Source organism: Falco cherrug, chromosome 7 (genome assembly GCF_023634085.1).
Source record: "Falco cherrug isolate bFalChe1 chromosome 7, bFalChe1.pri, whole genome shotgun sequence".
NCBI classification, from domain to species: domain Eukaryota; kingdom Metazoa; phylum Chordata; class Aves; order Falconiformes; family Falconidae; genus Falco; species Falco cherrug.
Window position 1 is genome coordinate 72,024,767 of NC_073703.1, and position 27,399 is coordinate 72,052,165.

Here is a 27,399-nt window from a genome sequence, read left to right on the forward strand (position 1 = left end):
TTCATCTTTTGTTACTCAGCCCCCTCTTTAAGATGTAGGTATGAGGTTGTATGAAGCGACATATAGTGCCAATGCTGAGCCCAGAAGAAAAAAAGACCCAACTATATACACACAAATCTAAAACCAAGTTGGTCATGTGTGAAAAGACAAGACACCAGTCAGGAAGGGCAATTAATAATAATCCCATAAATGGCTGATTCTCCAGTAGGGAAGCACTGGAAGATTTTTCATGTGGATTACAGAACTGAATTAATCCCAGATCTCCAGCTCATGTCATTCGTCTAGGAAACAAAATCGGGTTTTGCCTTTCAGTTGCCAAAGTAATCTGATTTTGACTCTGTGGGTTCAACTTATTGATTATGCACTAAAAGCATCTCCCTAAAAACAGTTTAAAGCCAGTTATATTTTTAAATGGTAGCAACTGAGCACTGTGAAACCTGTGGTTGTCTGAACAGTAAGTTTCAGTCTCAGCATTGTAGGACTGATGGTGGTAGTACATGTCATTGCGATTGTTATTTTTCTTTTTAGATAATATAGCTTGGACAGCATGTAGCATTTCAGCATCACAACAGGAGATACATTAGCATTTTATTACATTAGCTCCAGGATATTATTTTAAAATTCATTATTCGTGTGGGTTTTTGAAAAGCAGCTAAGACATCAGATGTACACAGAAAAACTTGCAGCTCAAAGATTCACGGCAACTGTGCTGACAGAAGACGGTTTACCTTTAGTTCCATTTGAGGGAGTTAAGACCTTATATAAAACTTAGGTTGCTAATGCAGATTCTTTTAAAATTCCTGTCTCTTTCTTTTAGTGCCCCTTTGGTATATGTGCAGCTCCATGTTCTGTCTTGTTACAAGACACTGCATCTGGCTCAGTACATCCCTGAGCTATGTGCTGTTGTAAACCAGTGAAGTAGCTCTAGCAAATAAATAATCACTACTCCTACAGCTGCCCTTCAACACCCCACTGTTGGTCACCCTTAGGGGTTAGACAGGGGGAGGATGGAGTTTCATTCTGGCTCAGTGCAGCTTTGTCTATATTCTTCCTGTAAATACGTACCTTGACGCAGCTATGCCGTAAAACCAGGTATTTGTCCAAAGTGCTGGACTGAAGAACTGGCATTTTGTTTATAACACGAAGGCATAGCTGCAGCCCAGGCTGCCTGTGGCGTTGGCAATAGAACTGTGCTCTCCCGTCGCTTTTCAATGGCTTACCTAGTTTTATCATGAGTGGCCTTTCTAGGTTTGTGAATTATGCTGAGGCAGGTGCTGTGTACGGGGAAAACAGCAGCAGCTGAAGCTGGGTAGCCGTATGTACAGCAGGGATCCTGCCTGCTTCCCGCTGGAATCTTAGGGGAGGTACAGGCATTTCCACGAGAAGGACAGAACTCTTGCGCCTGCTACTGAATCTAAGAAGTCTGCAGGAAGGGAAGGTGGTGTGAGGTTCCACGGCTTCGGAACAAGTCAGTACTCACCCCTCTCTCTTACCACCCATTTCCCACCCGTGCCGGTGGCTAAGGAGAACTGAAAGCAGAGTCACATGCGAAAGCGTGGCCGTGAGCCCAGCGCTGTGCTCGGGACAGCCTGGAAAGGGGTCCGGCGCCTGCCCGCTGCAGCTGAACTGGGAGCGCTGCATTCTGCTTGGCCTTGCCCCGCGTGCAGGGAGGAGGGGGCTGAGCTGCTGCTGCCCGGTCCCAGCTGTTGGAGGGTTTGAAGCTCACCTTTGAAGCAAAACCTACTCGTGCATAAACCGTAGGGCTAACATAATCGGAGAGGTAAGGATGTTGTTGATAAACTGATGTTATTCTAGATGGCTAAGAGTAGATGTATTTACTGACTAGCATGTTCCAGAGGTGGCCAGCCTGAAACATGACCAAAACTGTTAGAGGAAAGAATGAGGAAATTTCCTGCTAACTGGGCTTTCCTGCCTCATCCAGCTGAGCTGAGCTGTAGCAGCTCCTGGACATAAGATAGGACAGACATTGAGCTAAATATGAGAGAAGCCAGAGAGCTAAAGTGAAGGTGAAATGGAAAGAAGGGCGTGAGGGAAAGGCAACCATCTCCCTTGGCCACTAAGCCCTTCAGCCCCTGCACCGCTCCTGGAATTTGCCCATGCACAGAGGGACCCCCCTGTCCTGAGCATCTGTCATTGGATTTGGAATTATTTCCATACCATACGGGTCATTACTGAGGGGTGGCCATTGTCACCACTTGGGTCTGGACATGATGGTATATAAAACTATTCACTCTAGAGCCAAAGCCCTAAAACTGTTGGAAGCGTGCAACAGACCACCAGGTGCAAACCCGCACCGAGGACGTATGTCACTCGAGATGGGTTCGGAGCCTTCACTCTGTACTTCCCTCACTGCATCGCAGCCATGTCCATCCCCGAGCGACGCTGGGGACAGGGAGCCTGCGTGGTCGGAGCAAACCCTCCTGCCAGCCCACACTCCGACTGGCCGTACGGGTGATCAGCAGGGACTCTCCCCTCAGGCAGCCTGCCAGCACCCTGCCATAGCCTGTTACATGTCTGTTTGCCACTATAGGCTGGCAGGGCAACATTCAGGAGTGGGACAAGGACAGAATGTCTCTGAGGCCGTTCAGGCTTAATCCAAATTATTTGGATTTATCCAAATAAATATCCAATTTAATTTTTCAGTTTCCTATTTTTCAGGCTTTAACCAGTAAACATCAGTTTAGACCTTAAGCAACAGAACAAAGTCTTAGAAACGAGCTGCCTTCCAAAGACATGACAACTACCAGCAGGTCTGTACGCTTGCAAGGTGAGAAGAAATGCCGACCTGCTCGGGTGTGTGGAGGCAAGTCACGATTTCAGCCTTCTCAAATGGCTGAGCCGTTCTGCCTCCCTGTGTAAAGGGCTCCGTGCCGTACCAGGCTGCCCATCCCTCTGCCCTCCCCTCCATTACCTGGTTTCTAGCGCAGAGGAGCAGGTGCTAAAGCCAAGAGCTCCAGCGCACCAAATGCTCAACAGTTACCAGAGAACCTCAGCTTAAATGCTTACCAACATCGCACAGGAAAGTACTGCTGGATGTTGAAGTACTTACAAAAATGAAGTTCATCCCAAGTAAAGCCCATTAAAGAGAGAGACAGTCAGTTTCTCATCACGCCATGCAGCTCACCCTTTCTCGAAAAATCACCTGTCCCTTCCATGCCAGGAGCTGGGAGGAAAAAGACACCATGAGGCAGGGAGCACACTTCCTTCACTATTCAAAGGGATACTATTAGCTCCACCAAGGTGTTTTGGTCTTTTTAATAGTAAATATGTTTTCCTCTTCATTGCCTGTTTTCAAAGCACATGCTCAGAGGAGTCTGGATTTTTTTTCATCCCTCCTACTGCTCAAAATGGAAACAGTACCTTCATTTTCATCTTTGTCTGCAGGGTCTGCTCATAAAACAGATGCAAAAGTGGCTGCTATTTAGTTACTTCCCTTACAGTGCACAAGCATCATCAGGAAGTCATCAGAACTGTAAAAAGCTCTCAGGAACGCAGCAGCCTTTGCAGGGTGGTTGCTGCTGGCACAGCACGTGGGTTTGGTTTCTAGGGTCAGAAGGAAGCACAACCTGTGTTGGTCATTATTTCCATCCAAATGCTGCGGTCGGAGGGTAGGTCCGTTTCTCTTCACTTGAGCAGACTGAGGAGGAGTCCACTCATTAGTGTCATATGCTGAATCAGAGCAGCGGTGCCACTGTTCTCCACCTCGAAGCTGGTTCAGTGGAACACATTCGATGGACAGAGATAGAAATGCAACTGTCTTTAACGATCTGGGGGTCTGGCAGGTAGAAGGAGGAAGCAGAACGTTGCTGATGTTGAAACATCACCCATCTCAAGGAACCTGAAGGGAGGAAGTAAGTGAAATAGGAAGCAGTCCTTCCAGACATTCCCTCAGCTTTGGAAGAACCGTTTCTGTTATACTGGCGTAACACTCAGGTCATCTGACAAAGACAGACCAGAGTCCCTCTCTCTCACTGTTTTCTCTGCTTTATAAAAAGGCTTTTCCTCCCTGTGCAGACTGGAGCTCCTTAGCACAGCTGCTCCGGCCTCTGCCAGAGCTGAAGGCTGGTGGTCACTGCTGCAGCACAGGTCGTCGTAAGCATAATTTACATTGCCGCAGGGGAACGCCTGGAGTTTCACCAGTTCAATCCCACTGATACCCAGGTGAGGGCAGTTGCTTCGACTTGGAGACGCTGGAGATGCCCGAGAGCTAGGAGAAGAACTGCAATTCCCATCAAAACCCGAATCTTCCCGCTCTGGAGCTGCTTTGAGATTGGAGTTGGGGCTGAAGTGACAGATGTTGTCTAGCACCCACGATCCATAGGTTGGGTTCCAAAGATTTTTTGTTTTGTTTTTAAGTCTGTGAGTGGGTGGATTGCTGAGCTCCACCTTCTGGTTTGAGGTCTGCTGGAAGCAGGACCCGCTGCTGAAATCACTGAGGCATGGCAGGCTGGGCCCTCGGGCAGCCCGGCTGCTCAGGGTCTCCACCAGGAGCTCCTGGGGACACTGGACAAGTTTGTGTCCGGCATGCTGGGAGCCCAGCGCTTCAGGCGTGGTCTGAGGAGTGAGAGAAGGGCTTACCAACAGAGGCACCACCCCACTGGAAATGTTGGGGCGCACGACCATACTCCCTTCATCCTCTGGCGCCGGGCCACACTCCACGGGCAGCTCAGTGTTGATCACATCAGGGTCCTGAAAAAGAGAGACCAGAATCTGTTACACCCCAAGCACCCCCGGGGTGACTGTCACCGCTGCGTTTTAAGAGAAATAGCGATGAGAGTGAAAAAGCTTTTGGCAGAGGCTGCCATCAGGTTTGGGCAGTATTCCTGCATGCCACGCAAGATGCTCTGTGCCCCCTGGGTATCACACGCTCACAGGGCTCGCAGAGATGCTCTCTCATTTACATGCTCCTTTTGGGCAGGGGCTGTGCTTCACTGAAATCAGCAGCTAAGCTGGGGTCACCAGTCTATAATTCCTCCCTTGGGAGGTTGAATCCAGCTCTGTAGCTGTGAAATGCTCCCAGATGATGAACTCACCGTGCCAGCTCATCCCCTCCCTCCACTCCACACCAGTTCAGCTATGGCTTCTGAGCAGCATTAGGCAAGGTCAGAATATGGACCCTAAAAGAGATTCTTAACACCTTTCCATCACAAAATTGAGGACATTTTGCTACTGAACAAGCTGAGAGCTGAAAGCATCCACCTACTCAGAAGCAGTATAATCTCATTTCTGTTGGGCTGAAGATGGGAGAGTGAAGGCAGATACCAGAAAACCCAAATTAAAAGAGCAGCTGAGCCAGCAGCACCACCACAAATGGGAAAGGAATCCACTCAGCCCGGCAGGACTCTTCACTTGTTTTGGGCACTAAATCTAGTTGCTCTTGGACAGCTGGCAGTCCATGGATTACCATTCACCTGGATAACCAAAGAACAGTACCTGTGTGCAATACTTGATTCTTTCCAGGATGGTGGAGAAGTTTGGCCGATACTCTGGGCTGTGCTGCCAGCACTGTGTCATGATCCGGTATCTTAACATAAGAAGAGAAAAAAAAAAAAAAAAAAAAAAGTATTGATCAAGAAAGGTAATTATGCCAAATGTGTTCCAGTATGAAGTGACCATGGGTCCAGAGGAACTGCACCTGGTGCGGGGCCCAATGGAGGGGCCCAAAACTGGCCATGTCATTTCTGCATCCTTGGATCCCAAGCCATTAGGGGACCACTACTTCCAGCAAATCCCAGAGTGCTCTAGGCTCTGTACGGGAGGCAGTGGCTCAAGAGACATTCCAAACTACCCCCCCAACCCTGGGGCAATACCATTCCCTGGCTAAGGGCGTCTAGTTGCCTCTGTCTAACCTGTTTGCCACCCACTATCCCTTGGGCTGTGGGAGTAAGGAAGTACTTACACTGGTCCCGGACAGTTTCTTGGTGGATCCATTCTTCCTCCACTGGTGACAAATTCCAGCACTTCCTGATTGGTTTTGCAGGGGTAGGGCATGTAGCCTAGAGAGAAAATCTCCCAAAGCAGCACACCAAAGGACCTGTGTCAGGGAGCAGCCAACAATACCAGTTAGGTTTGCTTTGTGCTCCACAAACCCGGCATGAAGCCACGTAGGTAACACCACAGCGCCAACCTTCCGAAGCTGTAGGCCAACCACAGTAATGTACAATTAGCATGATTATGAGTCAACTTTGATACAAAAAAATAATCAATCAAAACCTTTGCTCAAGCTCCAAAACTAGCTTTGCAGAGGTTTCAAAATACGTGAATAACTGAAAATGTTCCTTCTGCTGCATTTGTTATGTCAGAGCAGGCATCGTCGGAGCACCCTACCCTACGGATGGGCTGACTGTTGGGTCTGGCATGGCGATTCCCACCTGGCCTGGGAAGGCTCGAGAGGCTTGAGTCAACGTTTGGGAATAGGATGTTCAAGAACAAAACCAAGTAAGAGCCAGCCAGTGAAACCGAAAGGCAGCAGCACTTATTTTTTGTCCTGGTACCTTGCTCTCCTTCTTGACATCTGTGGGTCAGTGCGGCAGTGCAACTGGAAGTTACATGTGACAGACCCAGGGCAGTCCAGAGAGTTCTGACAAGGCTTCAGCAGGGTCAGAATTGTAACAGTCACCATTTGCTGCAAAGGTGGAAGAAATTTCCAGTACTTTTCACTTACAATAGCCTATTACGGCAACTGTAGCACTTCACAACATTTAGTACCGGCTGCTGACAGTGGGATGCCAACAAGCAAGCCCTTCTCTTGCAGCACCACCAAGAGCTTCAGGAAGCTGGGTCAGCGTGGTGCTGAGGGAACGGCTCAGCACACCCTGCGGAGACCCTGCGGGACGGGGAGAGGGAAAGATTCCACCCCCCATGCCTGCACGTGCTGCTGCTGGGGGTGCTGATTTCAAAGAAGGATCAAGTTATATGAGGAACCGATATATAAATATTGTTTCCTCAGCAACCAGCAAGGACTTTGATTAAATCTGCTGTCATTTTATACAGAACAAAAAGAAATTATACGAAAGAGTAATCCTAGGTGGTACATAGAGAGTCATTTACAAGACAGATAAGCAGGCTGTGTCACCGATAGAAACTGAGTGGCAGATCCTGAGGGTTGAGGGAAATGTCTGATGGCATTTTGATTTTTAACTGAGACTTCTTGGGAATCTAAACATGATACTCTACATTTATGTATAGTGAACTTTTATTACCTCCTTTTACATTAGATTTTTTAATTCATTCAGAATCCTTTAGCTGTACTTCTGTTGAGAAGGGAAGACTTCTAATATTCTGTGAAATTCTGACCTTTTTTTAAGGTTCCTGCCGAACAGACTTTTTTATTCTCAAGCAGTACATTTCTTACCCTTATCACTGAGTAGCAGAAGTGATTAAAAGACATTTGTTACCAGGTGTCGGTCTTGGAGGTGAAAATGCCCTCTAGAAAAGCTTCTGGTGGCATCCACTTGACAGGAAGCATGGCTCTGCCTCCCTTGCGGTAATAACTCGCTCTGGGAAGAGAAAACGCGCGGAGAATGTCACACGTTGGAAAGGGCTCAGATATATAAAAGCTGTTCTCACCACAGCAACAGCAGCTGGGGATTGCATGCAGCAATGGGGGCCGAGAGGGAAAACCGAGAAGCCATCCCCACAAAGAGCGCACCGCCGCAGTACCTCCTACCGCGGCAGCTGGGGTGGGAACCCAGGGTGCTGTAGGTGCACAGCTGAAGACATCCAATTTGCCGGTGCTTCGCACACTGTGCTGGTGCAGCAAGTTTTCTTGACATCATAAACTGAGAATTATGGTTGGGGTTTGGTTTTGTTTTATTTTTTCTTTAATTTGAGATTATTTATAATCAACTAGCTAATAAATTTGCCTATGCTTGGTTTAGTGTCCACATGCGATTGCAGCGTTCCCTGGGGCCCAGTCTGGAATAAACACAGCTGAAGCATATCGGCTAGTGGGCACAGATGTGTTAGTGTACAGCCTGTTCACTCCAATTAGTTAACCGGTAATCAAATCCAGACACATGACGGATGTTCCACTGCTTCAGACACCATGAGGCAGTTCACACCAGTCAAAATGACACAGATTACTGAGTTACTCACAGGACTGAAATGGCCTTTCACTTACCTGTAAATATCCCTCGCCATCCCAAAGTCACCGATCTTGGCTATTCGTCCTGCTCCAGTGCAGGTCAAAAGGCAATTCCTTGCAGCTATATCTCTTTAAAAAAAAAATAAAATCTAATTCTAAACTCTTAAATAGCTAAAGGAATAAAGAAAGATTAGATACAGTCCTGCAAACCTTAGCCAAGTCACCTTTACACAAATGAGAAAAGTTTATTAAAAATAAGAAATAAAGCCAGCTAGCTACATTATCATCTTCATTAACCAAAATTCTTAAACTGCATTTCCATTACATTTTCTACCCAGTGTTTTCCAAACATTGGCCGCTCCGGTCTCCTTTCACTAAGGCAGAAAACAGGGTCAGTGTTGGACCAGGGACAGACCCAACCTCTTTTGTTTCAACCACATTATGACAGATTTCTTTCTTGCTGTAATTTTTTTTAGAAGAGCAGCATTGCAGCAGTGTCTCCATCAGTTACAGATGTGATGCTGTTGGGTAATCTTGGTAAGCTGCTTGGGAAGTCCGTGTAGACCCAGATCTGGTAAAGTGTTGCTTTGCTGCTCCTGCTACCTGCGGTGGAGCCAAGCAAAACTACACATGGGAGCAGCCAGCTGCTGGGGCAGGTGTAGCCTGTGACGAGTGGCAGCAATGACTATGTGGCCAAGACTGAAGGATTTGTGTTCACCTTGAATACGCATTCTGAAAAGAAATTCATTAAAAATCATAGCACTGGTGGGGGGGTGTCCTGTTCGCTGCCAAGAAAAAGGAGCTCCTTGAACAACTCATGTTTCTTCCCACTGCCAGCCCTGAAAAATCCCTCCAGATCTGCAAGCCAAGCTCAGCTTTCTCTTCCATCAGCAGCTGTGACTCCTAGACAAGACCTGCCCTTGGTGACATCTCCACAGCCCCACTAGACCACTTTTCCCCCAGGGTACTTGCTGTCCGCAGCAAGAACCTCCCCTTCCCGACCCGCTCCGAGCAGCACTAAGGCGCAGGAGCCTGAGCACGGTTCTCCTGCACTCTTTTCCTGAACTGAGGCTGAAACAAAATGAGTCCCTTCCCAGGTTGCCTATACCATAGATCCAACAGTGCAAAAACTGACCCAGAGCCTTTTATAAAAAAGCTATGCTGCTGTTAAAAGACTCAAGCACGTTTCTTCCATCTCTTTCCTGAAATGGAGATCAACCCTGGGCAGTGACAGCTGACCTGTCCCCTTGGGACCAGCGTTACAAGCTGTATGTGATGGCTGCTGGGCTCAGTGACCTACGATAAGAAAACCAGGGAACATCTACCTGACAGGAGGAAGGAAAATTGGTTTTATAAAACACCTGTGGAGAAAAAGTCTGTGCCGTTTCTATTGGACTTCTGGCAGCAATCAAAATCTGTGCCGGTCATAAACTCAGCAGATCAGGTGGGCAGAGGTTGGTGAAGGACATTGCTATTACAGTAAGGGTTGTTAACAGGTAATGCTGTAGTGATTAACTTTAAAGTTTCCAATTAGAATACGGATCCTCTCAGGTACTTAAAAGATCCAAGAGTCAAAACTTGTGACATGCTTTTACTGTTCCTCCTTTTTAAGGGCAGAAAAGTTTAACCCTTTCTTCAGAGGAACTGATATGTTGTTCCAGGATGAAGGAGGCTGAAAACTTCCTCAGATGCTCTAACCATGAGGCCATAACATATTCCGTACCCCCACGTCATGGCTTTTTGCTCCCATTGCTGCTTGGCACTCGTTCCCCGCAGTCTCCCCAGTCCCTGTCCCTCGTGCCCAGCTCTGCCCCTCTGCTCCCCACAGGTAGCCCGTGTGGGGCGAAGCCAGGCGCCCCCCACACAGCTCCCAGCTGCTCATGCCACCCTCCCGCGCCGGCCGCCCCCGGCTCCGCACAGCAGGGCTGAGCCCACACCGGCCAGCATCACCCAGCAGCCGGCCAGTACCACCCAGCAGCCGGGCGTACGTGGTGCCTGGGACATGGCGAGCCGAAGCAGTTCTTCACCAGAAGCAAAGGAGCCCAGTATCTGACAGGGAACTTTAAAAGGCAACAGTCCCAAATATACACACGTTGTATAGATACATAGATACAATAACCCTTACATCTTCGATAACACTCGCCTTATTTGATTATTTATAAAATAAATTTACATATAATAAGTTTCTTATAAAATAAATTTATTATTTATTATATTTGACGCCTGCCACCTCAACATTTTTTTTGCTCTGCGAACGAGGAGAAAGGGGCGCGACCAGCCCCCTCTCCCCCGTGCTGGCCGGGCGGGGGGCGGTAGGGCAGGGCCGGGCGGGGGGCGCAGCGGCCGCCGCGCCTCAGCGGCTCCCACGGGCGACACCGCCCCCTGGTGGCGCAGACCCACCCGCACACCCGCCCGCCCCGCAGCCCGCCCCGGGGAGGGAGGACGGGGCTCTCCTCGCCCCCCGCAGCCCGAAGGGCAGAGCACGGCCTGACTCCACCGCAAACCAGTGAGACCAGTGGGACCAGCCCGGACAGCCGAGCCCGAGCCCGTGCTGGCAGGGGAAACGCCGTGCTCTGTGTAACCCGTGAGCCCGTCGCCCTCGGGCCACACCGGAAGGGGCCGTTCTCCTCACCTGTGGATGAAATGATTCTCCTCCAGGTATCTGCAGCCGCAGGCGATGTCCCTGGCGATGTTCAGCAGGTCCTGCATGGCCAGCGTGGACGGCTGGTTCTGGGGGAGGCGGCGGGCCGGCGAGGGAGGAAGAGCGGAGCAGGACACGGGCCAGGCGGGGACACCGCAGCGGGCAGGGCGATAAGGCAGAGGCGTACCCGCGGGGCCAGGCGGGAGCAGGGAGGAACATAAGCAGACCAAAGCGAAAAGAAAACTCCTGTTTAAGCCAAGCGACGCTGAGGTTTCCCTTCCCCTCCCCGAGCAGCGCCCAGGGACGCAGGGCCTGGCCCGAGCAGCCCCGGTGCGGGGATCAGCCCCGCTGGGCCCGGCTGCGGGACATCGGAAGCCAAGCGGCCTTCGCAGGTGGGGGGGAGAGAGCATCCCACACACCGCTAAAGAGTTAGTAAGTTTTCTACAGCAATTAGCACATGAACCTCGGGGGGAGCGCGGGATGCGGGTGGGCAGCGTCCCCCACCCGCTGTGGGGAAGGGCAGAGCCCTCGGAGCACGGCAGGCGGGATGCTGAGCCGCGGGGCTGCGGGACGGCACCAGCCCCTCCTTACCCGCTCCCCTCACTAAGCGCAGCGAAGCAGCCCCTCTCCAGCAGCCCTGCTTATCTTCATCCCATAAGCCCTGTTTATCATACATCCCATGTTTACTTCCCCACAGGGAAATTTCCCTGGTGTTTCTCCAGGAACTTCTGTACTGCTCTCAGCAAGGATGGGGAGGAATTACTACACTGCTGATCAAAAGCCCAAGAGATATCAAATAAATTGTTCTTTATAAGGCTGCTTTTGTTTCTGGATGCTGTTATTACTGTAATTTCTCATGCTCAAACCATGTAACATACACTACAGCCACTGAGCACTATTTTTACTGGCCAGGCAAATTATTATACAAAGCGCTTGGATATCTGCCCGGGAGAACTTTGACAGCCATAAGCAGGCATTTCTGGAGAGGAAATGAGGAGCAAGGAGGGGAAATCGAACCCCAGGCGTCCAGACCTCCCTGCTCTGGGATGCCTCTGTCGGAAGAGGTGGGTGGACGTGCCCTTTCCCTGCAGCCAGGGACACTTGCGGTGAAACCCGTTAATGCTGGGGCCACTTCTGTGTTCAGAAAAGGTGCATTGGGGAGCAGGTTTTTCAGTGCTAAGGGGACCTGGACTATTGTATTTGCTATCCACGAGCACACCGGCTAACATAGCGGCAGGTTTGGTTTCACATCATATTTAAAAAAACAGTTCTTTATATTACAACTATACATAATATTCAGATAAGAGTATTTATTTATTTATTATTCTCTGCTGCCCACAGGCTTTATCTGCTCACAGAAATTGTACCAATTTCACTACAAATGCCAAAACTCCTCCATCTGGGTGCTGTAAGCGCGTTTAATTAGTATATTTACTCCTGTATGAGGAAGAGGTTAAGCTCGACCTTTCAACATGTTACTACCAGCACAGGAGCATGTGCATGTGAAGCTGTATGGTCATAACTATTTGGGGTGCACATGTGTGTGGAGAAGCAGCTATGCAACTGCAGCATGCGGTGTAGGAGTGCATGAGGCACCAGCCAGCCACCCCTGGCCCTGCCGGCAGCCAGCACAGGCACCTCAGTACAGCAGGGAGTAACAGCATCAGGCCTAACTCTTATTTTTTTTTTTTTTTTTTTATTTTTGGAAGCCTCCACTCAAGAGATATATACTTATTTAACAGAGGTGCCCAGGATCACACTGTTCAGAAGAACACATACCTGGAAGCAGCTATTAATTATAGGAACACCGAAACTAATTAATTCCAAATATTCATCATACTTGGTTGGCATTAATATTGTATTAGAAATCAGAGATAATTTGCAAAAACCCTCACAACAGCTTTCGTAAAAGTGGTGTTTTCTTAAACAAAAATATTTGACCTGATAATTTCATTTGCATTGATTTAAATCCCTGTCACAGTGCTACTGTGTGCAGGCTCAGCTCTTCAGCTGGTTTTTATGCATCTCCATATGGTGCTGATGCACACCTGCTGGGGACCTCGTGCTACCAATTCCTGTTACTGCCTATCAGTGTCGGAACTTCAGCTCCTTGCGCACCATCATGGCGCACAGAAAACAAGGCAGACATTGAGGAAAGCAAGCCCCGTAATTTGTAGTCTAGTTGGCAGAGAACTCTAGAACGGCAGGACAGGATTTTCCTCTTTCCTCCTCAGTTACTAATAGACTGCTATTATGTTTCTGGCGCTGCTTTCATTTTCTCTCACTGACCATCTGCTTACGTCCAGTGGATAGATGTATGTATCCTGAAGTTTGTAGGGGCTGGGACACATACACAGCCCTGCTTGGCTTCAGGGCCTTTATCCAATTCATAAAAATCATAAAAAGCAGGCATAGTAAAATCAACCACAAGTCTAGCAGGGAAGTTCTCTCACCACTCTGGGTCGATTCTGCCGAAGAAAGCTCTTCATATCTCCTCCAGCCATGAGCTCAAGCAGAATGAAGCGAGGCAGCGTCTGGAGGCTAACCCCGACGCACTGCACGATGTTTTGGTGATTGAACTTGCTGGAATCCAGGATCACAGCACCAGGGGAGAGAAAGACAGCGTCAGGACCTGGCCAACAGCCATCACGCTCACTGTGCCTGGAGCTCTGACAACCTGGATCGGAGCAAATCCTGAGGCAGAGCATGCTACCAGGCAAATTCCTACTCCAGCCATATCGAAATGCCCCCCGGACTATGCCAGCCCATGACCATGGCTATGCTGCCTGGCTTTGCCTCTGAAAAGCTTTCAACAGATGTGAAAAGCTGACAGTAGAGCAGAGCCTTCTGCCTGTGAAGGGGGAATCTAAGGGACACACTGACTGAAAGATGGGGGTGACATGAGAGGGAAAAGGAAGCTTAGCACCTCAAATACACAAATATTATTGGTGTTTGTGAAACAGAACCCTGACCGATGGGGATTTTAATTCAGCATTGGTTATTTTAAGTATACATCTGTCTAGTTTGGTGGACTCAGTTCAGTATGTACTCTGCCAAAGAGGGACTCAGCTAATACCTACTGCACCAGCTGCTTACGTGATGGCTTTCTGCCTCTTACAAAAGGACGCTGAGATTGTCAAGAAGCTCAGTAAGACTCGGTCATTAGGAAGCAGCATCTTCCCTTGGATAATGATTACCTGGATAACACAGGAACTAAAAATGGAAAGGAAGCTGGGGAAGAGAATCACGTGCTACTAAGTGAATCAAAGCACTCTGCAATCGATTGAAATTGCTCTAAAATCCTATACATCAGTGTTACCTCCTGCTCAGCTGCCAAAGGTCTCGAAGACTTTAGGAAGTGACACTGTCATGAGATTCATGCCTTAATAGCAGAAAAACAGCATCTACACATGAGCTCGGCCAGACAATGAGAAGAGGAATTTCTTTGTTGCACAAATTAAAAATGCATAAATTCTGATCACTTACTATTAACCTTCACTATACTACTATTTGAAAGTCATCCTTGACTATACTATTGTTTTAAGGTTCTGGATTTGGATTAATGAAGTAAATTCCAAGACTAGAAGCTTATAACAATAGGAATGGCTGCCTGTTATCTTTTCCAGGCAGGTTTTATAGATCTCATCGTTCACTGTCGGAAGGTTGCATAGATGAGACCTTACAAAGGTTCTGTCAAGCTTGCAAAGACATCAAAAGCCAGAACACATCTAAGAGAAGCAGCCACAGAAGGGCTGTGCCCCACCTCTGCGAGCCACATTCACCGCCTTATCCCTACAGAGATTTCCAAGCATCTCACTCAATTATTTTTGTGCAAAGAAAGGGACCTTCACTGCAAAAAGCGCTTACCTATGGCAAACAGTTCTGCCGATCGGAAAAGCAGAAAGGCTGCACACACACTTAGCTACTAACTGAAAGCCACAATGGGAAAAGCTTTCCACACCTTCTCCTTCTTCAGCTGCCAAACCTGCTCTTACAAAACCTCTCACTGTTATTTGCAAGAGATAATGTAGTTAAAGCCCTGGGCTCCAAGGCTGAAAGCTTCCCCCCAGCACACAGCCTGTGCGTACTGCCCTCCCTGGTGCTGGCCTCCAGAGCCTGGAGCTCTGCGTCACTGCGCAGGGGGCTCTAATCTTTACCTCTCCTATTGCTTGCCATTTCATCATTGAAAATGTTTTGCGAGGGCTTTGGGACATGATCTATACTAAGTAAAAGGGCAATGGGATTCTCTGAAAAAGAAAATGTTTCAAACGCAGAATGTGTTTGTATAAATATGTGCCTTTTTACTCCTCTGAACATAACCAGCAGAACCAACCAGCAGAAGTTGAGATATACTGCTTTGGGCTGGGTTAATTTTCTTCACAGTAACTCATATGCTGCTAAGTTTTGGATTTGTGATGAAAACAGTGTGGATAACACGTTTTAGCCATTGCTGAGCAGGGCTCACACAGCATTAAGGCTGCTCACCCCTCCCCGCAGGGAGCAGCTGGGGGCACAGCCAGGACAGCCCACCCCGACTGACCCCAGGGACACCCCATACCACACGGCATGGTGCTCAGCAATAAAAGCTGGGGGAAGGAGGAAGGAGGGGGTCATTCGGAGTTTGGCATTTGTCTTCCCAAGTCACCGTTATGCACGATGAAACCTCGCTTTCCTGGAGGTGGTGGATGGCCAAACACCTGCTGATGGGAAGCAGTGAATGAATTCTCTGTGGTGCTTTGCTTGTGCATGCAACTTTTGCTATACCTGTTACATTGGTTTTGTCTCAGCTCGTGGTTTTCTGATTGTCTTACCTGTCCCACTGCTGCGTGGGGCTGAGCTGCCTACTGGCATTAAACCACGAGAGATGCGCAACAAAAGAACCTCAGTTACCTCGTTAGAGATGAAAAGTAGCCAAAACCAGTAACTCATATGCTATTAAAATGCCATCTGATGAAAGATAAGGCTGGATTTCTTTTCCAAATCCAAGCAAGTGGATAAATTATTCTTATTACATGCATTACTTTTTCTCCCCCTGCCCACCATCAGAATAAAAACCTGTACCTGATAATCAGCGCTTCCATCAGGAAATCCATCTCATCTTGCTCAGAGCAGACTTCTGGCAGGGTCTGTTGAGAGATAAAGACAGTGAGGACCATCCCACCAAAGAATTGAGAGCATTTAGGTGACTACCAAAGGAAGAGAAAGAGAGAAAGAGAGCAAGGGGGAGAGAGCAAGGGGGAGAGAGCAAGGGGGAGAGAGCAAGGGGGAGAGAGCAAGGGGGAGAGAGCAAGGGGGAGAGAGCGAAGGAGCACGAGCGAGCGAAGGAGAGAGAGCGAAGGAGAGAGAGCGAAGGAGAGAGAGCGAAGGAGAGAGAGCGAAGGAGAGAGAGCGAAGGAGAGAGGGAGCAGGAGAGAGGGAGCAGGAGAGAGGGAGCAGGAGAGAGGGAGCAGGAGAGAGGGAGCAGGAGAGAGGGAGCAGGAGAGAGGGAGCAGGAGAGAGGGAGCAGGAGAGAGGGAGCAGGAGAGAGAACAGGAGAGAGAACAGGAGAGAGAACAGGAGAGAGAACAGGAGAGAGAACAGGGGAGAGAACAGGGGAGAGAACAGGGGAGAGAACAGGGGAGAGAACAGGGGAGAGAACAGGGGAGAGAACAGGGGAGAGCGCGCGAAGGGGAGAGCGCGCGAAGGGGAGAGCGCGCGAAGGGGAGAGCGCGCGAAGGGGAGAGCGCGCGAAGGGGAGAGCAGGAGAGAGAGGGGAGAGCAGGAGAGCGAGGGGAGAGAGAGCAAGAAGGAGAGAGAGAGCAAGAAGGAGAGAGAGAAAGAGAAGAAAGAGCATGTAACGTGAATGATTTCAGGGAACTATGAGGAGGGTCTCCTCTGCAGTGCCCAGTTTCTCAGGCTGCATGTGACCCACTGGATTACAGTTACCGAGGGAACTGGTGACCTGCTCGGAGATCTTTTGTGTGCATGTAACTAAACGCAGCGTTCTGGAGCAAAACAGCTTCAGGTACACATCAAGAAAGGCATTAGGCACTTTAAAATGAGAGGTGTTAACGCATGTCCCTTTTCCATATGTCCCCATCGCAGCACATGCTTGCAGCCAGCTGCGCTAAGCCACGGCGCCAGCGGCCCTAGGGCTGGCTCTCCTGCAGCAGCCCTGGGCAGCACCTGCCACCCATGCACCGCCTGCTGCTGCACCCACTGCTTTAGCATTACGCGCTGCCTTGGGCACAGCTGTGCCTGGCGCCCGCTGCCCAGCTGCACGCGGAGCGCTGGCACGGTCGCTGCCCGCTGGTGTGGCTGGCATGGAACCCATTCCTGTCATCAGTAGTGCCGGCTGCAGAAGGCAGGGTCACAATTTGCTATCAGAAATAAGTGATTGCTTCACCCAGCACACCACAGATGATCTATTGCGTGGGTGGAATACCCACAAACGATGTGTGGGGTGTGTTGCAAACACATTTTTTAATTTATTCCCTGTCTGCACCTGTTTCTTCTGGAAAGTCACATCAGGACTGGCATGCTCCATCAAAAAGCAATGTGAGCATGGTCACAGCGTGGATTTCCACCAGGGAGAGGAGCAGCCTTTTGGGGATGCTCAAGGTGTTGCTTTGCAGGGAACCAGGTGAACAAGCAGCAGGTGGGAGCAGCAGAGGCCTGACAAGTACCCACCGTTGCTGAGACTTTCAGAACTGGTGACACCCTCCCCGATTACCACAGGTGAACAGCAGGGCCATATGCTTCTGCCCGCCACTGCCATGCTGCTGCCTGCAGCCTGGGCAGCTGCAACTGCTCACCAGTGTCTGCTCTGGGCTGTTGTGTACATCCCTTCAGAGGCACAGGGACATTCCTAACAAAATGCCAGAATGTATGGCCCCTGCACTTTTTTCTTTTCTTTTTTTTTTTCTTTTTTTTAAAGACGGTGTTGAAGGACAGGACAAACAGCAACCAAACTTTATATTAATGAAGGCTACGTTTGGGCTGAACTCATAGAAGTTCATAGACTTGGTTCCCTGAGTCACAAGCTTATAAAAGAACAAAAGCAGGTTATGATCATCCTTAACTTCAGGGTTGAGTAACTGACAAATCCTGATGTAACAGTAGCAATTTCACAGAAAACCAGCCTGTTTTCTCTTGCCATTAACAATGTGAAACAGCATGATATCACAGCAGCATATTTAACACTGTGCAATAATAAAAGACTACCCGAAAGTTTCACATACGGTAGACAAACACTACTCTCAGTATAAAGGAAACGTAACTGAGAAACAACACAATTTTTTAAATATGGCAATGTCATGTGAAAACTTAGGAGTAAGCACTCAACACCACTGAAACACAGAAGTAATAATATATAAGTATTACTACAAATGTTTGCTGCTTGCTGTCACATAAATGCTTCATACTAACAGTAATTCTTTTCTTTACACAAGATTTAGAAATCTCCTTCTAGTCCACTATCTCCCCAAAACATCTGTTTGTTGCTATTTTTTCCCCTTAAGTTTCTTTTTTTCTTGGCTGCTCAGATCTATAAATCATTGTGGCAGAAAAGCCATTGTGGCCGATTCTCAGCTGGGGTGAACTGGTGGCACTCTGTTGATTTCCAGGGAGCTATAATTATTTATGTCAAGAGAGAATTTGTTGTTTTATTTTAACTAATTATGTTATGCAGTCTCCAGGTGACCGATTCATGCAACTTCCCATCTGAGGGCACTGATTCTGTCTCTCCTGAGCGGCAGGAACGGAGCTCACAAAGCAGATTGCCCTTTCTGGATTCCCCTCCCGGGCAGACCACACCTTACAGCACTATGCAGCAGACAAGACAGATGCTTTACTTTCAACCTGCTGCTCTTGCCACACAACTCAAAAATCAAAGCTTATAATTCCCGGATGCAGCAGCATGTGGAAACCTGCCTCATACACATGCATATGTCATTATGCATGTGATGAACACGCATCTCCAACTGCAATAGTAATAAGGTAATATGGCTCTTATGGGTAGTTATGGTTGCATAACAAAGGTGTGTTTACTGACCTTGATAGCCACTTGAAGAGGGTTGGGGTCCCCTGCAATGCCCACCACGGTTCCCTCATAAACCTCACCAAATGCACCATGTCCTAGTGCCCTAGAAGGGGGGGGTGGGGGTGGGAAGAGAGAACAGATGTTACTGTGGTCCTGGATCCAGCCTTGGCCAAACTCTTCTCTTCATCCAGTACAAGAATAGGAATAAAACCTGCTGTAAGAGATGGAATCAACAACAGAGTTTTGTTTCCATCTCAAAGCTTCTGAAAATAACTTCTCAGTATTTTCCACCACTGTCACTAAAGCAGGGAGGTTGGGTCCTTAATGGTTCAGAACAAATAAAGCAGCCTGCTCAGTCCTAGGGCACTATCACCACGGATGGAAACAGCAAGCCAGGAAAGAACTGGAGAACAGAGTAAGGTAGCTGCAAGCTAATATCCTCAGAAGATGGTGCAAGACAGCACATAAGAATGATGAAGTTTTTCCTGCTAAAGTTTACATCGCTCTGATCAGTACCATTCGGGCAGTATGGAGCTGAAGGGCAACAGAGCATGTATTTCCATGTGACAGGAAAAGCTGAAACAGAAATACTGCTATAGGTCTGGAAGGGAGTTACTGCCAGGTGGCAAGTGTAACCCAGGGCATCGTGTGAAAATGTGGAGCTGAAATACCCTACGCTGTGTGTGGGAACATGGAACAGGAGGCTCGTGAACTTATACTTCTGCTCGAGGGCTTCATGGTATCAAAATATCTTAGGGAGCGTTAAGTGTCACATCTGTCATATTTTGGCTGGCTTGGACAAGGTGCTTTCCAGCTAGTCAGACAGGTGGCCCTCGCCTTCTTCTCTTGGATGCTTGACAATGAGTAAAACAAGCATGGGAGCGCCATCCCTGCCTTTGCTTCAGGCTGCCTCCCCTCTCCATGGCCAGCGAGCCAGCCCTGCAGCAAGCCTTACCGCAGCAGAGAGATGTTCTTCCGTGGGATCTCCTTCAGCTCGCTCAGAGTGGCGGCCTTCCCTGCAAAGCAGTAGTTGGGGTTGTAGTCTGTCATGATGGCTGATGTGCGGATTTTGCTCAGTTTATATTCTGGGCTCTGCAGTCGTGCTCGGGCTCCTTCCAGTTGCTGCTTCCTAAGGTGATAAACTGCAGGTGGGGAGGAAAATAAAAATGCACAAACAGTATCGACACCTGGAGAGAAAAGATAATGCTGGCCACACAGAACAGAAAGAAACCAACTCTGTAATTAGAAATGCTCAAGAAGCACCTTTAGCTTGCCAGTATCACGCTCTCCTCCATGCTCTGTAGCGATCTAGTACAGGCTATGCAAACTGCCTTATTCCTGCAGAATCCTAATTACCTGGGAGCGATTAGGCACCCTCTGCTTCTCTGTACATTGGCTGAGGAAAGGGTGCTCCACTAGACATCTTGCTGGCATCGAGTCCCCAGAAGCGCACCCTCTCCCTGAATGAATTATAGGCTTTACTACTGCTGTGACTGCAGCCTATATAGCAGTGGCTGCTAAACAAATGCCTGCTAAGAGGGCTTTCCAAGCTCTTTTCTCTGTAGAAAATACCAGGACAGAGCAGTCCCTACCCTTTGGGATGACCCTTGTGCCTGACTGTGGGGTGACGATGTTTTCTATCACTTCTTTCTCCCTGTCCCTCTGATCCCCCCCTTGGGGGATCACAACACTTTGGCTCCAAGCATTAAATAAAGGTGTGTGGCCAGGTGGCCTTCTTTTGTCTGATTTAACCAGGAAAAGCCAAGTCAAAGGGTGATAAGCAGTAAGTGTTCCTTACCGATAGATAGGCTGCCACAAGTGAGGACCATTCCAAGCACCACAATCACAGCCACCACAGCTAAGAGGAGTGGGAGAGGCAGGTGTCCCTCTGGGATAGGACCCTGTGGCACTGGGGAAAAAAAAAACCCAGAGGTGCATTAATCAGAAAGCAACCAGGGCTGCTGTAAAGCACCACTCTAAAGGTCACTCCTACCTCAGAAAACAATACAGACATTATGGCCAGACCGCCTTATAAAAATCACGGCAAATTCCTCTACAGCCCTGGAGATTGCAAAATTACCCAAATAATTCTGAAATCATTTGAAGATAGAAAACTAACTGGTAAAACACAGATTTCTTATCCAATTCTTCACTTTTTTAAATAAATGGGTAACATCACTGCTCAGAAGTTGAAACTCTCTACAGTCTTGATGCTTTGGTGTTCCAAGAGTCTGTGTCAGGAAATAAAAGCAAATATCAGGCATCAGCTGAACAGGCACAGTGGGCAACTGCTGTGGAAGGAAGTAATTTGTGGCTTAAATAACTCAGCAGTAGGGGTGGGTGGGTGTGTGCATATATGTACACACTGGAGAGGTATTTACGCTTGAATATCTGATACACTGTGCCCATTCAGGGAACTTCAACTGTGTCTCTTTATGCATATTTTACCTTCTACCTAATCCAAACCTGAACTTTGGAGATGGTGACAGAGACGCCACTCAGTGTGTAAGGAAAAGGACATCAGGAATTTTCAGTCATATCTTTGACTGACATTTGTCCTAACACTGTGTTTCCTGGAGCCGCTAGCTGTAACCTGGGGAGCTGACCATCAAAAAAGCCAGGAGGAGAGATCATACCAAGAATACAGACATTATCCAATGAGGATAAAACTTGACATCTTACCAGTGCAGGTGACATTGTCATTAGCTAGCACAGCCCCCATCTCGCATTGGCAGACCGGCAGGTTGGTGTCGGGGTCCCGCTTGCAGTTGTCCGAGTGGCAGTGGCTGCAGTTAAGATAGATCTGAACCTCCACCTCGCCGTGACTCTCCATGGCTGAGCAAGGAATCAGACGATAGACGGGCTTAGTTCAGTTTTCCCATCTTGTTCCGGTAAGGACAAAAACCCCAAACCAAAACGCAGCAGGCACCTACAGCTTCTCTCCTTCTCTGCAGGAGAGCAGATAGCCCAGCAGAGTGTGGGCATGACAGAAACCTGGTGGGGGCCAGGAGGGAAGAAGGTATTGGGTCCCTCAAACAGAGAGCTCTGGAAGCAATTTGACCTGAAAAGGTCTGGGACTGAGGATATGCAGTTGAACCTGATGACTGGCATCTCTCCTGGCCTAGAGATTGAGAGGAAAAAGGTCTCAGAGCGCTACAGAAATACTGAAAGAAATGACCACAGCTAAAGATCTGATCTGCAGATCTGCCTGAATAAACCGCATAAAAAAAGCAAAGACAGGAGAAGGAGTGGGAAAGAGGAAACAGAGAGGAAGAAGGAAAAAGGAAGAAGAAAAGAACTAAAAGGAATGAAAAGTATAGTGTACCTGCCAGGGGATGCAAGAAGATCTCTCCAATGGGGTTCACAAAAGAGATGCCATCCTGCCCACCGGCTGTGATATCATCATTATCAGAGGCATGCCCCCCTGGGAAAGGAGAGCATGGCTAGCATCAGTGCTGCATGCTGCAAAAACGTGGTGCTCTGAAGGGCTGCATTCGTTCCTGGCTCTTAGCACCTGGGGTCACTCTGTAACCTCCCAGTGATATTAATACGTATGATGTCCTTGATGGATAAATGCTCACTTGACCCAGCCAGCACCAAGGTAGTGGTGTGTGAAGGGTAGCGAAGTGACTTATTCCAGTGTAGGCTTCTCGGTTTAGCATGGTAAAATATACATGCAGAACAAAGAAATGGAACATCTTTCCTGGGCAACTTGGGAACGAATGGCGGGGTGATTTCCGCACACCTTCCAAATACTGAATCACACAGGAACACTTCTGTAACCTTGATTTCCCCAGTTAAAGAGCGATGGCAGGGAGCAGGGTGGGTTTCACACTGTTCAGCTTGAAGTATCGATGAGCCACCTTCTGCAGCAGTGTACCGCTGCATTGCGGGCTCTAGCCCTTGACTGCGGGTGCTCTGAAGAGCACAAAATCAGGCATCATAACTATTGCTCCAGCAGACTTACCTCTATAGCCTCCACCGCCGCCACCAGAAGTACAAGCTCCTCCTCCCCCACCAAAGCCACCAGAGGTGGCCCACTGGAGCTTGGCTAGAGCTTGGGAACAAGCTTGACCCCCTTCTCCACCTTCCAGAAGGGACTTCCCAGCCTGAGGAAGCAGACTGTCATCTTGCCAGCCACCACCGCCACCTTCAGCCAGAGAAACCAAAACAAGAGCAGGTGAGGGAAGCACAAGCAGAGGAAAGCAGGAGAGAGACTGCAGAGAGGTAGAGATTGGCACTTACTAATTTCTGAACTGCCTGCATTCAAGTTAACTCCTTCTTTAAGGTTAAGAGAATATACAGACAAGCTCCTTGTTGCCATGGATGACAACGAAGTGGAAATGTAACGCACAACCTGTGGCATGCACGGCATAGCCAGCACCTTAGCACTAGTGGCATTAGGGAAACACAGACCCACCCTCCCCTTCAGGGTAAGTGCCTTGGGCTCTCAGCCCTGGGCATGCCGAGTTCCCTGGGGCAGCAGAAGCAAACTGGATTTCCTCATCCCACTCTAGTGGCCCCTCCATGAGGCTATTACAGCAGGAGCTGGAGAATCGCTAGAGTGTCACTGGAGTTTTTGGTCTCTTAGGAATGGATTCTAGGCACAGATGTTACAAGAGTATAAATAAGCTTCCATTTCTGGTGTAATTCCCGTGATAGAATTCTTGTTGTTCGGGTTTCAGGGGAGTAACAGAGGAAAGAGTCTTCTCTTCGAAGGCCCTTGTTACGGTGTGGAGGAGTGGGCTCCATCCCCAAAACATCATTTTCACTGAGTCATTCCATAGCAGAGACGAGTCTGCCTATGCAACAGCCTCTACCAGACCACTGATCACCTTATGCATTCTTCTTTACCTGGTGACACGCCACACAAGACAACATCCATTCCAGACTACAGCACATTTCTGACAACTACTGCCACAGAAAAATCCCCAAAGACCCAAAAGCAGCCCCTCACTTCATGCCTACAGGACAAGGTGTGTGTTCAGACACGTGGTTCTGGTGCTCACCTGCTGCCCCAGTCCTGCCGCTGACGCCGGGCACTGCAGTGCTGTTCTCAAACTGCTCCAAGGGGATGGCATCCAGCGAGCTGTCCTGAGCCTTCAGGTAGGCTTTTCCTCCTCCTCCTGCTGCGATGAGCAAAGGTTCGAAAATCCCATCCTTCTGCTGGAAAACCCCCCATCAAACATCAGAAAAACTTCACGTCCCTTGCATACGTGAATCACATAAACTCATCAAAAATCATGAAAGCATCCCAAAGGAGAGCGGCCCAAGGCCAGGGCAAAGCTACCGACTGTTTCCTAAGTTCATTACAAAAATGTTTTACATTGTATTCCTGTGTACAAAGCAACTGTTTAACTGAACACCAAGGTTTTGGAATTATCTTTTCCTTTAGGACTGCTGCCAGTATTAAAGGTGGTATCCTGATGTGATTCCCAGACCTGGGCTGTCAAGAACCAAGGAACCAGTTCAGCTTTGTGACAGCGACAAGTATGATCAAGGATATGACAAGAGATACAGATTTTAAAATTGAAGAGACAAAGAGAGACAGAAGGAGAAGGAGGCAAGGAGGGGCAGGAGGGTGAGAAGGACATGCCTTTTTCATCACCTCTTTTTAAGAACTGTGTATCGTATCATACACCGTGATCGACAGTGGAAGCTAGTTGCTCTGCCAGACACTGCTCAGGCAGAACACGGAGAGGAAATACTTACCCTAAAGATGTAGGTTGCTCCTCCTCCACCCCCCCCTCCTCCAGCCCAGTCCTTCAGGTGCCTTTTTTTTTGGTAGTCTTCTTCAATGAGAGATGACTCCCCTAAGCAGATCTTCTGGGTTTCAGAATTGCCCTGAAAGGAGACAAGAGGTGCACTTAGATATCAGCAAACTCCAGGTCTTGAGAGTTGTCTGTATATCTCAGTATAATAATAATGTATTGTTTGTGATGTATATCAGGCGTATATAAATCAGTATATAAATTATCTTTGCTGAAAGGGAACTCTTCTATGAGGACCAACATCTGAGGGGTAGGTCTGTCTGTTACCTCTGATTTGCAAACCCACATCACACACATAAGTGAAAATACAGATGCTCACAGAAAAAACCAAAGCTATACAGCAATAACTCATTGATAAATACGTAATTCATATTTTGCAGTGAAGGTTTGGAGCTGCAGAACTTCTTCAGAGAAAGGAAAACAAACATTAGTTACCCAACATATAGATTCATCAGGATTTCCAAAGCCAAAGAAAACTGGGCTTTGGAAGTGGGAAAAATGAACGGAAATTTTTCCAATAGCACCTGCCAAAGGGAGCCGTTTAGTGCTGGGTTATGCTTGGCAATTTGGAGAACCAGTCATGAAGTGCAGGGGAATAACGGACAACTTTGCAGATAATGACCCAAGTCTAGGGAGTGCACTGGAGAGGGAAATGCAGATATATAAATGCATGTTTTAGTACAAGAATTTTATCTAAGTATCTAAAGTGAAGAAAGGCTGGTTTTAGAACCAGTTGCAGCATCTGTATAAGGCATCATATGCTCCAGGCAAGGTAAATGGTAACTTTGAATGCCTACAAGAATAGTGTATACAACCCAAAACTTGGGAGTCTGTCTGGGGGGGAAAGAGAAAACATTTTTTTTTTCTTCCTGGGCAGGGGCTGACAGATCTCATTTCTGGAAAGATATCAAAGAATTCCTGTTGAAGAGGTAATTTTGGGGCTTAAGTGATAAAAGGACTTTCAAATCATTGGGTCTAGAATTAGAGGACACATACAAGCATTCACATCATCAATTTGTTTCTCATGAGTGGGTTTTTTTGTCATTACAAATGTCTGATCCAGGGGCCACTGGCGTTAGTGGGAATATTGCCACTGGGTTTGATAGGCTTTGGATTCAGACCTTAGTCTTTAAGCTTAGAGAGTATCCGGCACAGTGCAGCCACAACACTGCTGGATGCTTCCATAAATAATATAAATTTTCTGAAATCCTGGCAGACAGAAAGAAACCTAGGCTGTGGAAAAATAAGAGTGGGAGCATACAACTCTCACCTACTAGCTCCCTGCTTAAAATAAGCAGAAGAAAGCTGATGAAGAACTTACTTCAAACACCAGGAGCTTAAAGCAAAGTTCCTGTGGGCTTCATATTTGTTTGTTCACTTTGGGATTGTTTTTCTTTTCAGAGTTCTTTATATTTGTTTTGAGATTCTTTCTGACTTGGTTTATTGGTTCTTCCCAGCCTCCTGACTGGATTTCATTGCTGGATTCTGGGATTTCTACCTTTCATCATCAGCCCCCAAGCCACCCACTGAATCTCACTGAATCGTATCTGCAAAGTCTCTGCCCTCATGTGCTTGTGCAGTCCTCACCCCTGGGCAGGCATCCTCCCCCTGCTGCCCCACTAAGATGTACAGCAGCTCATCTTTCTCCAGCTGGAAAGTGGCTGAGATGAAGACCCCGTGGGACCTCTTGTTGTGGTTTTTGGCCCCCTTCCCCCCAGCTGCTCCGTAGGCAGAAATCCTGGAAGAAAAAGTAAGCAGTTAAAGAGAGAAATCTCACACTTCTCATCCCCAAAGCAATTCCATCTGCAAACTCTCCCCAGCCTGCACTTCCAAACAGGCATTGCTTCAGAGCAGGCTCTCCTGCTGCTGCACCTTCTGGCTATTCTTTATCTGAGACCCATGTAGCCCGACGGCGCAAGGGGACGGACCAGCTCTACAGCAGAGCACTACAGGCAGAGACTTCAGGAGCTGCTACGACCAGATCTAGAAGACCGAGGCTTTGGGACTGAAATGACGGCAGTACTTCCACTTGACTGCATGCCCACACTCCTGGTTCTGATCTCTAAGTCACCACTCCACCCTCACATGCTCCGCAGTAGCTCAGGCACAGACCCTTACACTAGTGCTCCTGTTCCCCTCTTACTTCACCGCCCCCGCTCGCTCAGCACGGACGGTCCCCACCCTCATGGTTTCCGAAACCCCCCAGACAAAAAGCAGCCGCACGTGGCCACCGCACCAGCACACACTGGTACTCGCCTGTATCGGTTTGTGGCCGGCACTCTCCAGACCTGCACTCCCCGGAGCCTGCCCTCCTTCTCCACAGTCACCGACACGTTGCTGTTCTTGTAGGCGCTGTCGCACTGAGCTTGAGTTGGCCCATGTGGGCCACTGGCACCACACGTCGTGAACCACCAGAGAACAACAGATGTGCCCCCTGCGGCCGAGACAGCAAGAGTTGGGGCAGATCTGAGCCTCCTGTTATTTCTCAGACACATGCAGTAACTCACAGAACTATGTAACCAAAGGGCAAGTGTCATTGAAACAACCAGCCACCCCTGTGGATATCTTTTTTTCATGATCCTTCAATAACAAAATAAATACTATTATTATTCACAAAGAACATTAATGATTTTTATATAAAAAATCCCAGATGATCAAAAGGAAGACCATATTGCTACAGTGTATGCTATCTACAGAGCTTTAAAATTCAATACATCTATTTGCTCACTTGTTTATTATAATTATAGAATAAAATCCTTAAACTTGCATTTACAATGTTGAGAACTTGAAAGCCAGTACATGCTAAAGTTAAATTACCTGTTCAACTTTAACGTGGCTCCCTTGTAATACAATCCACCGA

At 48.2% G+C, this 27,399-nt stretch overlaps 1 protein-coding gene and 1 long non-coding RNA gene across 2 annotated transcripts in view; one reads left to right on the forward strand and one right to left on the reverse strand.

Annotated features, from left to right (window-relative positions):
* Positions 1–3,272: 3,272 nt before the first annotated feature.
* Positions 3,273–27,399, reverse strand: part of LTK (leukocyte receptor tyrosine kinase) — a 99,748-nt gene continuing 75,621 nt past the window's right edge. The window contains exons 12-29 of the mRNA XM_055715732.1: positions 26,796–26,973; positions 26,127–26,277; positions 24,481–24,612; positions 23,778–23,934; positions 22,736–22,918; positions 22,094–22,192; positions 21,451–21,603; positions 20,567–20,677; positions 19,724–19,910; positions 18,781–18,871; positions 15,810–15,874; positions 13,202–13,331; positions 10,740–10,837; positions 8,144–8,236; positions 7,419–7,520; positions 5,921–6,055; positions 5,455–5,545; positions 3,273–4,710 (exon numbers count right to left, since the gene is read on the reverse strand). Of these exons, the coding sequence (XP_055571707.1) occupies positions 3,934–4,710; positions 5,455–5,545; positions 5,921–6,055; positions 7,419–7,520; positions 8,144–8,236; positions 10,740–10,837; positions 13,202–13,331; positions 15,810–15,874; positions 18,781–18,871; positions 19,724–19,910; positions 20,567–20,677; positions 21,451–21,603; positions 22,094–22,192; positions 22,736–22,918; positions 23,778–23,934; positions 24,481–24,612; positions 26,127–26,277; positions 26,796–26,973 (2,933 nt within the window). The 3' untranslated portion in view covers positions 3,273–3,933. The remainder of the gene's footprint in view (positions 4,711–5,454; positions 5,546–5,920; positions 6,056–7,418; positions 7,521–8,143; positions 8,237–10,739; positions 10,838–13,201; positions 13,332–15,809; positions 15,875–18,780; positions 18,872–19,723; positions 19,911–20,566; positions 20,678–21,450; positions 21,604–22,093; positions 22,193–22,735; positions 22,919–23,777; positions 23,935–24,480; positions 24,613–26,126; positions 26,278–26,795; positions 26,974–27,399) is intronic.
* LOC129736464 (uncharacterized) lies at positions 10,531–11,528 on the forward strand. The gene is made up of 3 exons (XR_008733106.1): positions 10,531–10,765; positions 11,043–11,176; positions 11,446–11,528. It is a non-coding gene; the product is annotated as an uncharacterized LOC129736464 (long non-coding RNA).